General features: G+C 47.8%; 2 protein-coding genes across 3 annotated transcripts in view; both read right to left on the bottom strand.

Moving 5' to 3' along the window:
* Nucleotides 1–638: 638 nt before the first annotated feature.
* On the bottom strand, nt 639–6,425 carry smpd1 (sphingomyelin phosphodiesterase 1). Of its 2 annotated transcripts, XM_084450134.1 has the most exons (9): nt 6,307–6,425; nt 5,950–6,208; nt 4,987–5,307; nt 4,556–4,836; nt 4,167–4,340; nt 3,541–3,712; nt 3,287–3,363; nt 2,177–2,322; nt 639–2,082 (listed from the first exon to the last, which is right to left on the bottom strand). In XM_084450134.1, exons 2-9 carry the CDS (start codon nt 6,166–6,168, stop codon nt 1,652–1,654), a joined length of 1,821 nt encoding a protein of 606 aa, XP_084306260.1. In that variant the 5' UTR covers nt 6,169–6,208; nt 6,307–6,425; the 3' UTR covers nt 639–1,651. The 2 variants fall into 2 exon arrangements, with proteins under 2 accessions (XP_084306260.1, XP_084306259.1); XM_084450133.1 differs by having other exon boundaries at nt 5,950–6,408.
* A 329-nt stretch (nt 6,426–6,754) lies between these two features.
* ilk (integrin-linked kinase) overlaps nt 6,755–12,437 on the bottom strand; it is a 9,053-nt gene continuing 3,370 nt past the window's right edge. The window contains exons 3-13 of the mRNA XM_084449422.1: nt 11,551–11,716; nt 11,330–11,425; nt 10,978–11,074; nt 10,647–10,730; nt 9,938–10,023; nt 9,712–9,821; nt 8,667–8,794; nt 8,255–8,376; nt 8,001–8,100; nt 7,484–7,614; nt 6,755–7,405 (exon numbers count right to left, since the gene is read on the bottom strand). Coding sequence (XP_084305548.1) covers nt 7,256–7,405; nt 7,484–7,614; nt 8,001–8,100; nt 8,255–8,376; nt 8,667–8,794; nt 9,712–9,821; nt 9,938–10,023; nt 10,647–10,730; nt 10,978–11,074; nt 11,330–11,425; nt 11,551–11,716 — 1,270 coding nt within the window. The 3' untranslated portion in view covers nt 6,755–7,255. The remainder of the gene's footprint in view (nt 7,406–7,483; nt 7,615–8,000; nt 8,101–8,254; nt 8,377–8,666; nt 8,795–9,711; nt 9,822–9,937; nt 10,024–10,646; nt 10,731–10,977; nt 11,075–11,329; nt 11,426–11,550; nt 11,717–12,437) is intronic.

Here is a 12,437-nt window from a genome sequence, read left to right on the forward strand (position 1 = left end):
TCATCTTTTTATCCCCGCCAGCGAACAGGGACCCACTCAATAATACATCATTCCTTCCTTCGCTCCTTCCTTTGATTAACCATTAATCTGCTGTGAAGGCTGTCCAAGTAAGGGAGATCAGAGACTCCCTCCAGGAAGGGAGAAAGGAAGGGCACACGTTTACACTACTCCAACATGGCCGCTATAGCCGAGCCAGAGTTCCTCTACTGCTGCACCCCTGGACTGGACCTTGATTACTTCACTCCTAACACACATGTCCTGTACAGTACAATCCCCCGATTTGAAGTTTGTTTGCACTGAGCCATAGACCACTCCTCTGTATCATGTGTTGCGCGTTGTTTTATTGTATTCATGTGAAGAATCAGCAAGTGAGGGAGATTCAAGTGACTGTACAGAGTTAGTCCTAGAACATGTTGATCCGACAATGATTATCTTTACTGTGGGCATTGTGAGAATGAAAAGGGATATTGTCATGTTCACCTTCCATGTCAAATTAAGTTTCGTACTCAATTAAAATGTAGAATAACACATTGACATTTGGATGGATGTGTGCTTTGTTTGTATGGATGTGTGCTTTGTTTGTATAGTAGCTTACATTTGCATGGCTAATAGAAACAGTACGGAAGTCAGTTTCATCATTTAGATTTATTCACATGATTTTTTTTTTGTCGACAAAATCCATAATTCCATCTTTAAATACTAACAATGTTGTGATACAAACAAACCCAATCCAACACTGACATTATTTATCCAACCTCGAGTAATCTATTCCATCAACAACAAGAACCCCAAGTGATTAAAGTGCATACACAGATAGGGGCAGTAATATTCCCACATTTTCAATAAAGGTAGAGCTACATTTGTGAAGTTCATCTCTACAAGTAATCGAAGGCGATTTTGACAACGGGGAAATAAATCTTTCAATGTGTGTAGCTCAATAGCCTAACTGTCACACCATGTCGCCCACAACTAATGAAACTCAATGCTACTGAAAACAAGCAGGAAGTGTAAGGGCTGTTTTCAGCACCAGGGTGAAGGGTGTTGCAGTGCTCCGTTTCACACTAGTCCTGCTTGGTAAAACATCTCCACGCTTCGGTGACAGCGCACCAACAGGAAACATCTTTAAATCAAGACACAAGTCACTGGTTTCTGAATTTTACCGTCTCAAGAACTTAAAGACTACTAAAGAATGACGAGGCCTCTGACCACACGAGAACGGTACCCAGGCAACTTAATGGAGCAGCACAATCAATAAGAGACGATACAATCTTTGGATGATCTCATTAATATGGCACTCAAGGCTCTGCTCCAATACAATGTCCTACAGATTCAACAAAGAAACACTTTCTGGCTCCTACCTGATGAGATTCACAGTCATCACAGACCTGAAACACAAATACATCAATATTGCTTTTGCTGATAATCGTGACAGTCGCTAGCAGTAGGTCAAGTGGCCTCTCTTGACTTTAAGGTCAGAACACAACTGGGTCAAACTGGTTTCATCTCTGACCAAGTATAGAGTAGACCCAACAAACTAACCAGCAGTCATCAGTCATCATAGTCTAATCAAAATTGGCTTTAGTCAGTATGGACATTTCCCACATGCATTGGCTAGGCTCTGTCCCTCTCCCAAGACCAGCGGCGGTCCGGTCTAGCAGAGGGTCTTCCTGGCGGCGCGGACCATGTCTCCCCCGAAGCCGTTGACCAGGTCACACTGCACCAGCTCGTCGTACCTGCCGCTGCGCAGGAAACAGATGGTGGACGTCTTGCACGTCTCCTTGCAGGGCTCGGACACGTGGCCCTTGTACCTCAGGAACCAGAACCGCTGGAAGACCCGGTCGTCGCTCAGGAAAGTCCGGATCAGCTTGTCCCAGTCGGAGGGGAACAAGCTGGACAAGCCATAGGCTTGCGAGGCCCGGTACAGCAGGGTCCACTTGGGGTGGGGGTCCGGGTGGGGGGAGATGTTGGAGATGTTGGAGGCGGGGTGGTTGGCCTCTGTTAGATTGAGGATGTAGGTCTCGTGGTCGAGAACCAGACGAGAGCTGCCTGGGTAGTTCCCATCAATGAGGTAGACCCGGTAACCTGGAAACCACAAACACAACACACACACTCAGACCAGTCTCCGTGAGGTAGGGCGGGATACTAGTTAAGAGTACCGAGACAACACTGTCCTGACCTGGGTTAAGGTTAATGTAGGTGGTGACACTGGGCGCGATGAAGGCCACTCCCACTGCGCGCGTCATGGTCGCCTCGTCGTAAAACATCTGGAACTCGTCCAGGTGTGTGTGACCAAAGAACTGACCTGTGATTGTACTCTCGTACCTGGAGGAAACACACCCACAGACACAACGACATTAAGTGAAGACAAATGACTATTGCATCTTCCTGCTATTTGAATTTCATGATGCAAGAATGTGAATTCTTCCCAACTACTATGAGCTCTCTCAAGATTTCATCATGCGGAAGGACTATAACAACGACATTTCAGTGGACATATCACATGCTACTTCAATCTTGAACCAGGAAGTAAGCCTATGATGTTGACCGAAGGGAAGCCTGGCCATGTCATCGAACTAGGGTTGCAAATTTCAAGGAATTTCATTAATCGATAACTGTTAACCTTAACGTTAACTGTTAACCTTATCAATTAAATGATAAGAACGTCCCACGCTGGACTGCGCTTTGCTCGCTTCATTTTTTTGTCTTCTTCCGCTGTATCGTTGAAATTTCCCAGCATCCCATTTAGCCTTCACTACAGTCAGACCTTAAATCATGATTACATTTCACACAACTCTCATTGATAACGTTCGTTCCCCCCAAAAAGGTTCAGTTCAAATAACAAGCAATTAATCGAGTAACCAAATCTTACTTGAGTAAATTCTTATCGGCAATTAATCGAGTCGATTAACTATTAACATCCCTACATCAAACCAACACCTCTACAGGAAATGAGAGCAGGCAGAACCACTGCTGTACGGTCACTTGGGGAAGTAGGAAAGTCACTTGGGGAAGTAGAACACTTACTCTATATCAGAAGTCTTAATCTGAGTACCCTGAATTTAGCTCCAACTCTTGCATCAGATGTTGTACCAATAATACAGAATAGTTGGCTCTGTGCCATGTGATGAACTGCAGTGATATAGAGTGGCTGCAAACTCTTGCAACGTGCGGGCAACATGGGACAGGGTCACTGGCCTGACATTGGGCAGCAGCCAGAGTGGTAGCAAGCACAAGGCCATAAACTGTACGCACGCACGCACGCACGCACGCACGCACGCACGCACACCTGTTGATAATGTGGTAGTAGTTCCAGCTCCAGCTGGTCAGACAGAGCCCAGGAGGAATGTGTCCAATGATGTGAACCTGAGAGAGAGAGAGAGAGAGAGACACTTTTCAGCATAACCTCAATTGGGGGTGGCCTTCATCGCATTGAGTATCACCCTCTACACCAACCTCCTCACCCATAACTTGAAAAATCCGTTCAGCCTTCATAACCCCCATCTTCTGCCCCATGTTCCCTGCCCTCCCCTCCTCCCTCACCTTCTCTCCCTTGTTCTCGCTGGTCTGGAGGACGTGGACCAGCCACTGGAGCTGGTTGGCGGGGTCTGTGGAGTTCACCATCAGCCAGTAGTTCTCTCTGGCGCAGAAGTTCATGTTGAGGGACACCACTCTCAGACCAGGCTGAATCTCCGCTGTGTAGAAACCCCCGTGTCTGACACACAAAAACAAACACACACAAAAGGTAGACACTGACCCCATGTAGTCTAAGAGCTCTATAATATAAGAAGCCTGACCACTTCTGTTTCACAACAACTGGCGTGCTGGCAGCTACTGTAGTTAGTACTGCAGATTTCAGAATTAGTAGTAGTTCCTTAGTTCCTATTGATCCCCAGGGGGAAATTCCAAAATGATGTAATCCACATTCCAAAATTATGTAATATGTAATCAACAAATGTCTGCTGAGGATTCTACCCCATTCCATCTCTGCTTCCTTACAAACCATGGAGGTCTCTCATCAGTGTTTCTCTAACTAGACACACATTACAAATGTGTCTGACCTGACTCAGTTTCCACAGGACGTTCTGCAGCAAATATTTTTCTGCAGCACTAACGATAGCCAAGCCTTTCACTGAAAATCAGACTTCCGCCTGACTCCTCCATCCCACCTGAGAGTCTGAAGGGCCTGCTTTGGTAGCCATGGCGCCCACTCCTTTGCCATGGTGTCGTAGAGCCATTGGGAGGAGCGGTTGCCGTGGACGAAAGGTGGCGGGAAGCTGTTGACCGGGGTGCTCTCGTGGTTCCCGACCGCTGGGTACACGGTTACATTGGGACCCAGGTGTCTGGACAGAGAAACAGAGAGGGGGGCAGACAGAGAGAGAGAGAGAGAGAGAGAGAGAGAGAGAGAGGTGGAGGGGAAGAAGAGAGAGAGGCAGTTTGAACCCGACCTCTGTGTGTGTGTGTGTGTGTGTGTGTGTGTGTGTGTGTGTGTGTGTGTGTGTGTGTGTGTGTGTGTGTGTGTGTGTGTGTGAGACCAGCATGCCAGTCGTGGCCTTACTTGTGTACGAGTCTGGAGATGATGGTAAGCTCAGACAGCTGCTGTTTCCTGGTCTGGGCCCAGATGTTGTGCGCTGGGATGTCTCCGGTCCAGTAGACCCAGTCCCAGGGCCCGGCACTGGCGGCATTCTCCAGAAGGTTCTCCACGGTGCGGAGCGGAAGGTCACACTTGCTGTAGGTCCCCCAGTAGCCCGCCTCCCTCTGACGCCAGCTGGGAGAACCGGACTGGTTACGGCAACACAAGGGGTCCTTGCAGTCGGCGCTGGAGCCCGCTGCATACTCCTGAAGAAAAAATACAAAAGAAACTTAGATATTTAATTTGAACTCACTGCACACAGGTGAAAGCACTGTGACCGATTACCCTGTGGAGCTTCAAGCTCTCCAGTTCCACATCCGGGCAGACGATGACGAGATGCACACACACTCACTCACCTGGTCCCAGTGGATGTCTGTGAGGAAGAGCACCCTGCTCTGGGGGGCCCCAGGTCTGGGGGGGCTAGGGGGGGTGACCGGAGGCTTGGGGACCTTGGGGAGGGTGACATTCCAGGGGGAGTAGACGTCGAAGTGACCACAGGAGGAGCCCACCAGAATGGCGCAGGCCTCCGAGGGGTACAGCAGCGACTGCTGCAGCGCCCTGATGAAGTCGTCTCGGAACAGCTCGGTGATCTGGCGACACACCCGCTCGTCAGCCAGGTGGAGACGCACGCACACCTCGCCCACCGCGCGCGCCACCCGCTCCTCGTTCACCTCGCTCTAGGATGGGGGGATGGAGGTGCCGGTAGAGGTGGCGAGGGAAGGAAAACACAGGAGGAAATTAATATTCAGAGATTAAATAAAGGACAGATAGCCGTGAGACCCTAACTTGAGAACCCGGGAGGCAATAGGCAGAGGCCGATATATATATTTAAAAAAAGAAGCTTGCTCGCACAACATGGAGGTGTGAGCTACAAAACAGTGGAACCTCTTGCTGGTACGCTGACTGAAAATGAAACTCCATTGAAAAGCTGAACGACTATAAGTTTATGGTCAGATCACCTATGGCTGCAAATCAGTTTCAGGTTGACCATATCTAGCTTAATGTCTGTTGAATATCAAGGTTCCTTTATATAGCAAACTCTTCGCATGGAAATTAAAATGCTTAAAAACGCTTTAAAACGTTTTAAGAGGTCGTCTGCAGTCATGTTTGACGTTACAGCGAGTTGTAGGGTTATTAGACTACCCCAACTGTGGTCGATTTCTCAAACTTGGTAGGCTAAACGATTGTACCCTACATGGAAGAGAATTAGGCTAGGCTACATCACAGTAGGTAGCTGAAATAAATGATCCCTGATACAAGTCAAAGTAGACTATAAAAAGTAGTAGCATATGCGTCGTAATGTAGGGTTTTTAACTTACCAGCAGTGCTATGTCAAGGACGACGAACAAAGCTTTGCAAACAGGGCAGGTGAGGTTCCGCCAGTTGAATCCGACCCGAAGTCGTCCGATCTCCTCCAGAAACGTCAGGTTCGGACTCTCAACATCTTGGACGGGATGGGAGTCCCCGAACGGCGATAATATCAAAACCAGCACAAAACATATCAGCCCGAGGGACCGCGGCGAAATACCGAGCCTCATAGTTCCGAATGGGAACGGTCTTTTAATCCGTGAGGGTAGCCTGAAAGAGACAAGACACCTCAATGTCACCGTAGCTGACAGCTAATCATATCTGCCACAAGTCAACTTTGCAATGCATGCGCTTCCTCGGAAACCCACCGTTGTCAATAAACAGGAAATGTGGTCAACTCTCCGCAGAGAAGAACAGTACATGTACTTCCCTTTTAAAGCGGTTATTCAACTTCAGTGCTCTCCCGTGGTTCTCCTGTTAGCTGACTGTCTGCAAAATATCAGCTGACTGGTCACGTGATCTAGAATCAGCGGCTGCAATTTATGCTGCGTTTACTGACTTCATAGACAAATTGACGGATGAAAGTAATTAAGCATGCTAATTGCCAATCAAGCGCCAGTGTTCTCATCCATAAAAACAGATACTGACTCAAAATGAATGTAATCCGAGACACTTATGACAAAAGTCCTTTAATGCATTGGACCAAAATGCAGTTGTCGCAGCTTCCTTACATGTAGAGGTTACCAATGCATTAAAATAGTAATGGGGTCAGAGTTATATTTGTTGATTTTTTATTACTTTTAAAAATTATATTATACATTGACATTCGTCATGCAGGCACGTATGGTTTGCTTTCAGGAAGTCTGTTAATGTCCAGGGCAATTCAGTTGACAGGCCGTCTGTTTAAGCATAATGTTTATAGGTTTGCATAGCTCTACAATGTTCTTTTTACATATCTTTGGATCCATTTATGAGCACCATGTAGCCTACTCACAACACGAACCCTGCTACTGATTAGAATGGCAGTATTTAAAAATGGCGAACAGGACGCTGTTGTCCTTTTCTGCGGCTGTGCACTTTAAAGAGCTCCATGGAGCTATAGAGCATCAAAAAATAACTTCTATTTGAAAATACATTGGCCAAAACTCTCTCTATAGCACCTGCAAGAGTATACATAGCCTAGTCAGTGGGTGGATGGATACATAATTTAGGTGAAAGGTAGCATTATAAATATGCAGGCACAAGTGGTGTGTTGACAGTGGTCGCAGTAGGAGAAGCTAGGGCAGTACACTGAGTGGCTGAGTGAGTGACAGCCGGTCATTTGTCCTGCATCTTCTCCAGGATGGGGACGATCATGTCGAACTTGGGCCTCTTGGCGGGGTCTTCGTTCATGCAGAGCCTCATCAGCTTGCAGATGTGGGGGGAGATACCTGGAGGAATGGTGGGCCTGAGACCTTCCAGAGCCACCTGAGGTAGGACACAAGAGTTACCATGGGGCTCGCATCACATACACACACACACACACACACACACACACACACACACCTTCATGCCTATCTCCATGTGCGACAGGTCAGCATAGGGCACCTCCCTGGTGACCAGCTCCCACAGAAGCACAGAGAAGCTCCACATGTCAGCTGACCTCCTGTTGATGTCCTCAGGTCTCTTCTGGAGGGCTGGGGGAGGAGGCAGGCAGGGAGGGAGACAGAGGAGGGATTCAGTTTGGAGAGAGCAACAAAAGGGAGATTTCTGAGAGAGGGACAGAGGCTTCTGTAAACAAAGTGAGCAGCACAGATTAACTGAGTATGACTAACTCCAAATAGTTGTGACTATTATACAGTATGGTTCTTACTGACTTTGTGTGTGTGTGTGTGTGTGTGTGTGTCTACCTGTCTGTCTATGTACTGTATGTGTCTGTGTGTATGTGTCTATCTGTGTGATGTGTGTGTGTGCAGCTGAGACCGATGACTCATAGGAGGAAACGACGGCGAGGTCAGTGGAGAAAGACAGGAGAAGAGAAAGAGAGGAAGCAAAAGGAGAGATGGAGGAGTGCATGCAGTACCTTCAGGTGCCATCCATGCGGGAGAGTACATCCGCCCAGGACACTGGAAGGAGAACTTGGCATCAGCCATACTTATCCTGGCTGTCATGTCCTCATCGATCTGTCAATCAAAAAAGTGCCGGCAGACAGTGGCAACACATCAACAAACTAACCAAACCATACATTCAGTAGGCCTGCATGAATCTAATGTGTGGAGCTCATTGCTAAGATAGGGATCATGTTGTGTTGTTGTTAGTATGCTGTGCTAGTCCCACCATGACACTCTTGCTGTTGAGGTACTGCCGTGACACCATGGGTTCTAGAGTGTGCAGGAACGCCATCCCACTGGCTATGTCCAACGCAAACCTCACCGCTTGAGTCTGGTCCACCACCAGAGCTGAGAGAGCAGAGGAGAGAGGGATGGAGGGAGGAGAGGAGAGAGGGGAGGAGAGGGAGATGGAGGGGTACAGAAGAGAGGAGAGAGGGGAGGTTAGTAAAGTGCATATCAAATGTCACACCCTCGCAACTGACACACACGTGTACCCCCCCCACCACACACGCACACACACACACACTTAGGCCAGACTTCGTGGAGGAGGGAGGGATACTAGGGATACACACATACACACACACACACACACACACACACACACACACACACACACACACACACACACAGCTACTCACTGGTGCCCTGGTGCAGTATGTTGTAGAGGGATCCGTAGGGCATGTAGTGAGTGATGATGATGGGGTGAGGGGAGGGGGGGGACTGGCAGGCGCCCAGCACAGGCAGTACGTTAGGATGGGAGAAGATCCTACAGGAGTGTCGGGGTAGGAGAGAATAAACCAATGACACTACAGTACTACCAGCTAGATTAAACCAAGCGTATACACGCACGTCTATGAATTCAGGCGCGCTTCCCGCTCTTATCAAAGACATGCAGTTAGTCCTGCTGAGAAAGACTAGACTATTCCTGACCCTGATAACCGATACTGTATACTGGACTGGTCATCCGGGTAACTACAGGAAGGAATTGTGTCTGCTGGTTACTGATAGTACCTCTGTTTTTTGAACACTACTCTTAGTAGTGTTAAAAATTGTATTCTATATTTTATTCTATATTTTTTCTATAGAAATAATTTTCAATACAGAAAGTCACTAGCTTGAGGGTCAGATGAGATTTGGCATGTGTGACTGGCAAGCGAGAAGCATTACAATTACGCCATCCTTCCTCACAGTGCTGGGTGCTGTGTTGGTAGGCCTTCCTGAGTCGGGTGCTGTGTTAGTACCTCAGTTTAGGGTGCCGTGTTAAGGCCTGGTTACACTTTCAGAGTCCGCAAGTATGCGAGGGTCTGCGTGACGTAAATTTGGTGGGCATACGTGTTGGCCCTGTGCAGACATCCGTGTGCCTCCTATTTTTTGTGGCCACTACGCTATAAGGGCACCAGCTGCACATGCGCTGGAAAATGGACGCTAAATTTGCTTGTGTGGATGCCGCCATTTTGATTTGATTCGCAGTGCGCAAACCTCTTCCCTCCCATGTACTGTGCATGTGTGGTACTCGTCCTCCAAGCGGACTCCAGAAAGTAGTATAAACTGAACTATTATGCGTCCGTGGTGTCCGCAGTTGTCCATGTACGCTTCTACTTGGGTGTACTGTATAACGAAGGCATTAGTGCCTGAGTTTAGGGTGCTGTGTTAGTACCTGAGTTTAGGGTGCTGTGTTAGTACCTGAGTTTAGGATGCTCCTCGTTGAAGTCTCGACTCTTCCTGGTGGTCCAGTCTCTGACCTGTAGAACCTTCACTACTATCTCATCGCCTTGCCAACGACCCTGCCACAACTACACAGAAAGAAGGAGGGGAGTGGGAGGGGAGTCTGAGCGAGGGCAGTGATAGAGAGAGATAGAGAGAGATAGAGAGAGATAAAGAGAGATGGCCTCGAGCTGCCAGGACTGACCTCTCCAGAATGGTTCTCATTGATCTTAGCCAAGAGGGACAGTTGCTTGAAGTCTATCCCTGCCTGCTTGTTCAGTGTGCCATTACCTGACAGACAGACAGACAGACAGACAGTCAGATTTTTAAAACATGATTAATAAAAAAAGAACATCCATATCTGCATGGATGAAGAACAGCAATGTACAAACACAGCAGCGAGATTTGGGAGCTGTTGCGGCAGGAAAAGGAAACAACAACCAACGTAAAGACTGTCAATCATCTGTGTATTCCTGCACTATCTGCACCATGCTGATCTCTTTACATAGACACACTGTTTACAAACAGAACAAATACCTTTAAATACATTTTGAAAAAAAAAGCAGTTTACACAGTTCTCACTTGTATTTATAAAATGATTGAATACAAACTGCAATGTCCACATTTAAAAAAAAATCTACCATCTGTATACACAGCTCTGTTTACACATTTACTTAATCTATTATTTATTTAATTGCACATACTGTACATTTTTATTTCACACTTGCTTTTGTAATGTTATAATGTTTCCCATGGAAAATAAAGCCCATTTGAATTGATTTTAGAAAGAGAGAAGAAAGACAAAGTGTTACCTGAATAGATGTGTGTGTGTGTGTGTGTGTGTGTGTGTGTGTGTGTGTGTGTGTGTGTGTGTGTGTGTGTGCGTCATAAAGGGGAGTATGTGTGTGACTTACGGGGTCGTGTTCGCATGGTGCCCTTCCAGAAGTTTTCCTTGTAGGGGACTCTGGTCAGACTCTGTCCCAGTTTATCTGCCTTCTCTAATACACACACACACACACACACACACACACACACACACACACACACACACACGCACACACATCCAGATGTTCATACAGGACAGCAGAGAATCTGGTGGTGTTAATCATCTAGTGGAGACCCTCATATAGTCACTTACTATGTCTCCATTCAATATCGCAATCATGGCTTCTGAAAATTGAGCTGATTAGCATATGAAGTGTTCATAAAGAACAATAATCTGATGACTGCAGAATGACCTCTGACCTTGGAGGATCTTTCTGAGGTGGTCCTTGGCCTTGTCCAGGGGGGACTCCCCGTACCTGTTACACACACACACCTGGGCTCCGCTTGCCACCAGATCCTGACACACACACACACACACACACAGAGGATGAAGAGAGAAGGAGCAGCCATCTTAGAAAACACAACTAGGACCTTCCCAGACTATTTTCTCTCAAGTATTCAATGAAAAGAAGAAATATCGCAGACCGTTGATTGTCAGCGCAGCAAAGGTTTTCACACTGGCACCTTCAGTAACCGCACCTCTCCAGCAGAGGGCGATGTAACCCAAACATTGGCCTGGAGCATGTGTGCGTGTGCGTGCGAAGGTGACTACCTCTGCCACCAGGTCCTGTGCCCAGAAGCAGGCGTAGTGCAGTGGAGTGTTGCCATGTTCGTTGACTGTGTTGGGGTCGGCTTTGCAGTGGATCAACTGACAACAAACACACAATGATTTGAAGTGAAGTGGTGCTCTACGCAAGCACCGGACTGATGAACTGAGGCATGAAGTCGTAGCAACGACTGAAAGCTGCAGTGCCTGAGTGCGGGCGTGCGTACCTTGGCCACGATGTCCCTGTGGCCGTGGCTGGCGGCCAGGTGGAGGGGCGTGTCGTCCCCTCTGTTCATCACATTGATGCGCGCTCCTCTCATGATCAGCATGTCCACCACCCCGCTCCGCCCCTCTCTGCACGCCCAGTGGAGGGGGCTGAAACCATGGTCATCACTGAGAAGGGGGTGTGGGGGGGGGGGGGGGAGGTAAAACGGTAAATGGACTGCACTTATTGGCGCTTTTATCCAAAGCACTTTATAATTAGGCCTCTCATTCACCCCACCGATGGCAGCAGCTGCCGGCCTGCTCATTGGGAGCAATTTGGGGTTCAGTGTCTCGCTCAAGGACACTTCGACATGTCGTCAGGAGGAGTCGGGATTCGAACCGCTGTCCCTACAATCATTGGACGACCCGCTCTACCTCCTGAGCTACAGCAGAGAGGATGAGTCGCTCAGTTACATACAGTAATATCTCAAAATGGTTTTGATTAAATGTCTCGTCCCATTTTTTGAATATTGTGTTTTTGTCCCTTAGATGTCTGAGGGAAATGGATGTGCGGAGAGAGGAACCACACAAATGTTCATTTCAACAGGACTGTGCCTTTCAAATTCACTGTTTGGGTACTTTTCCTCCTCCTCCTCCCTCTTCTCCCTCCTCCTCCCTCTTCTTCTTCTTCCTCCTCCTCCTCCTCCTCCCTCTTCTCCCTCCCCCCCCTCTCCTCAACTTGAGGAGCCTGAGCCTCAGAGGGCTAAATTTACTTTTATGATAACACCTAATTATATATTCTACGTATGTATTCACCTCTCATTCCATGGCCTAGTCTGTATGTACCGTCGTGTCCAATCACACACACACACACACATCCTTTCGTTCTACCGGTTGTCTTTATTTATAC

Source organism: Borostomias antarcticus (genome assembly GCF_949987555.1).
Source record: "Borostomias antarcticus genome assembly, chromosome: 15".
Classification (NCBI taxonomy): domain Eukaryota; kingdom Metazoa; phylum Chordata; class Actinopteri; order Stomiiformes; family Stomiidae; genus Borostomias; species Borostomias antarcticus.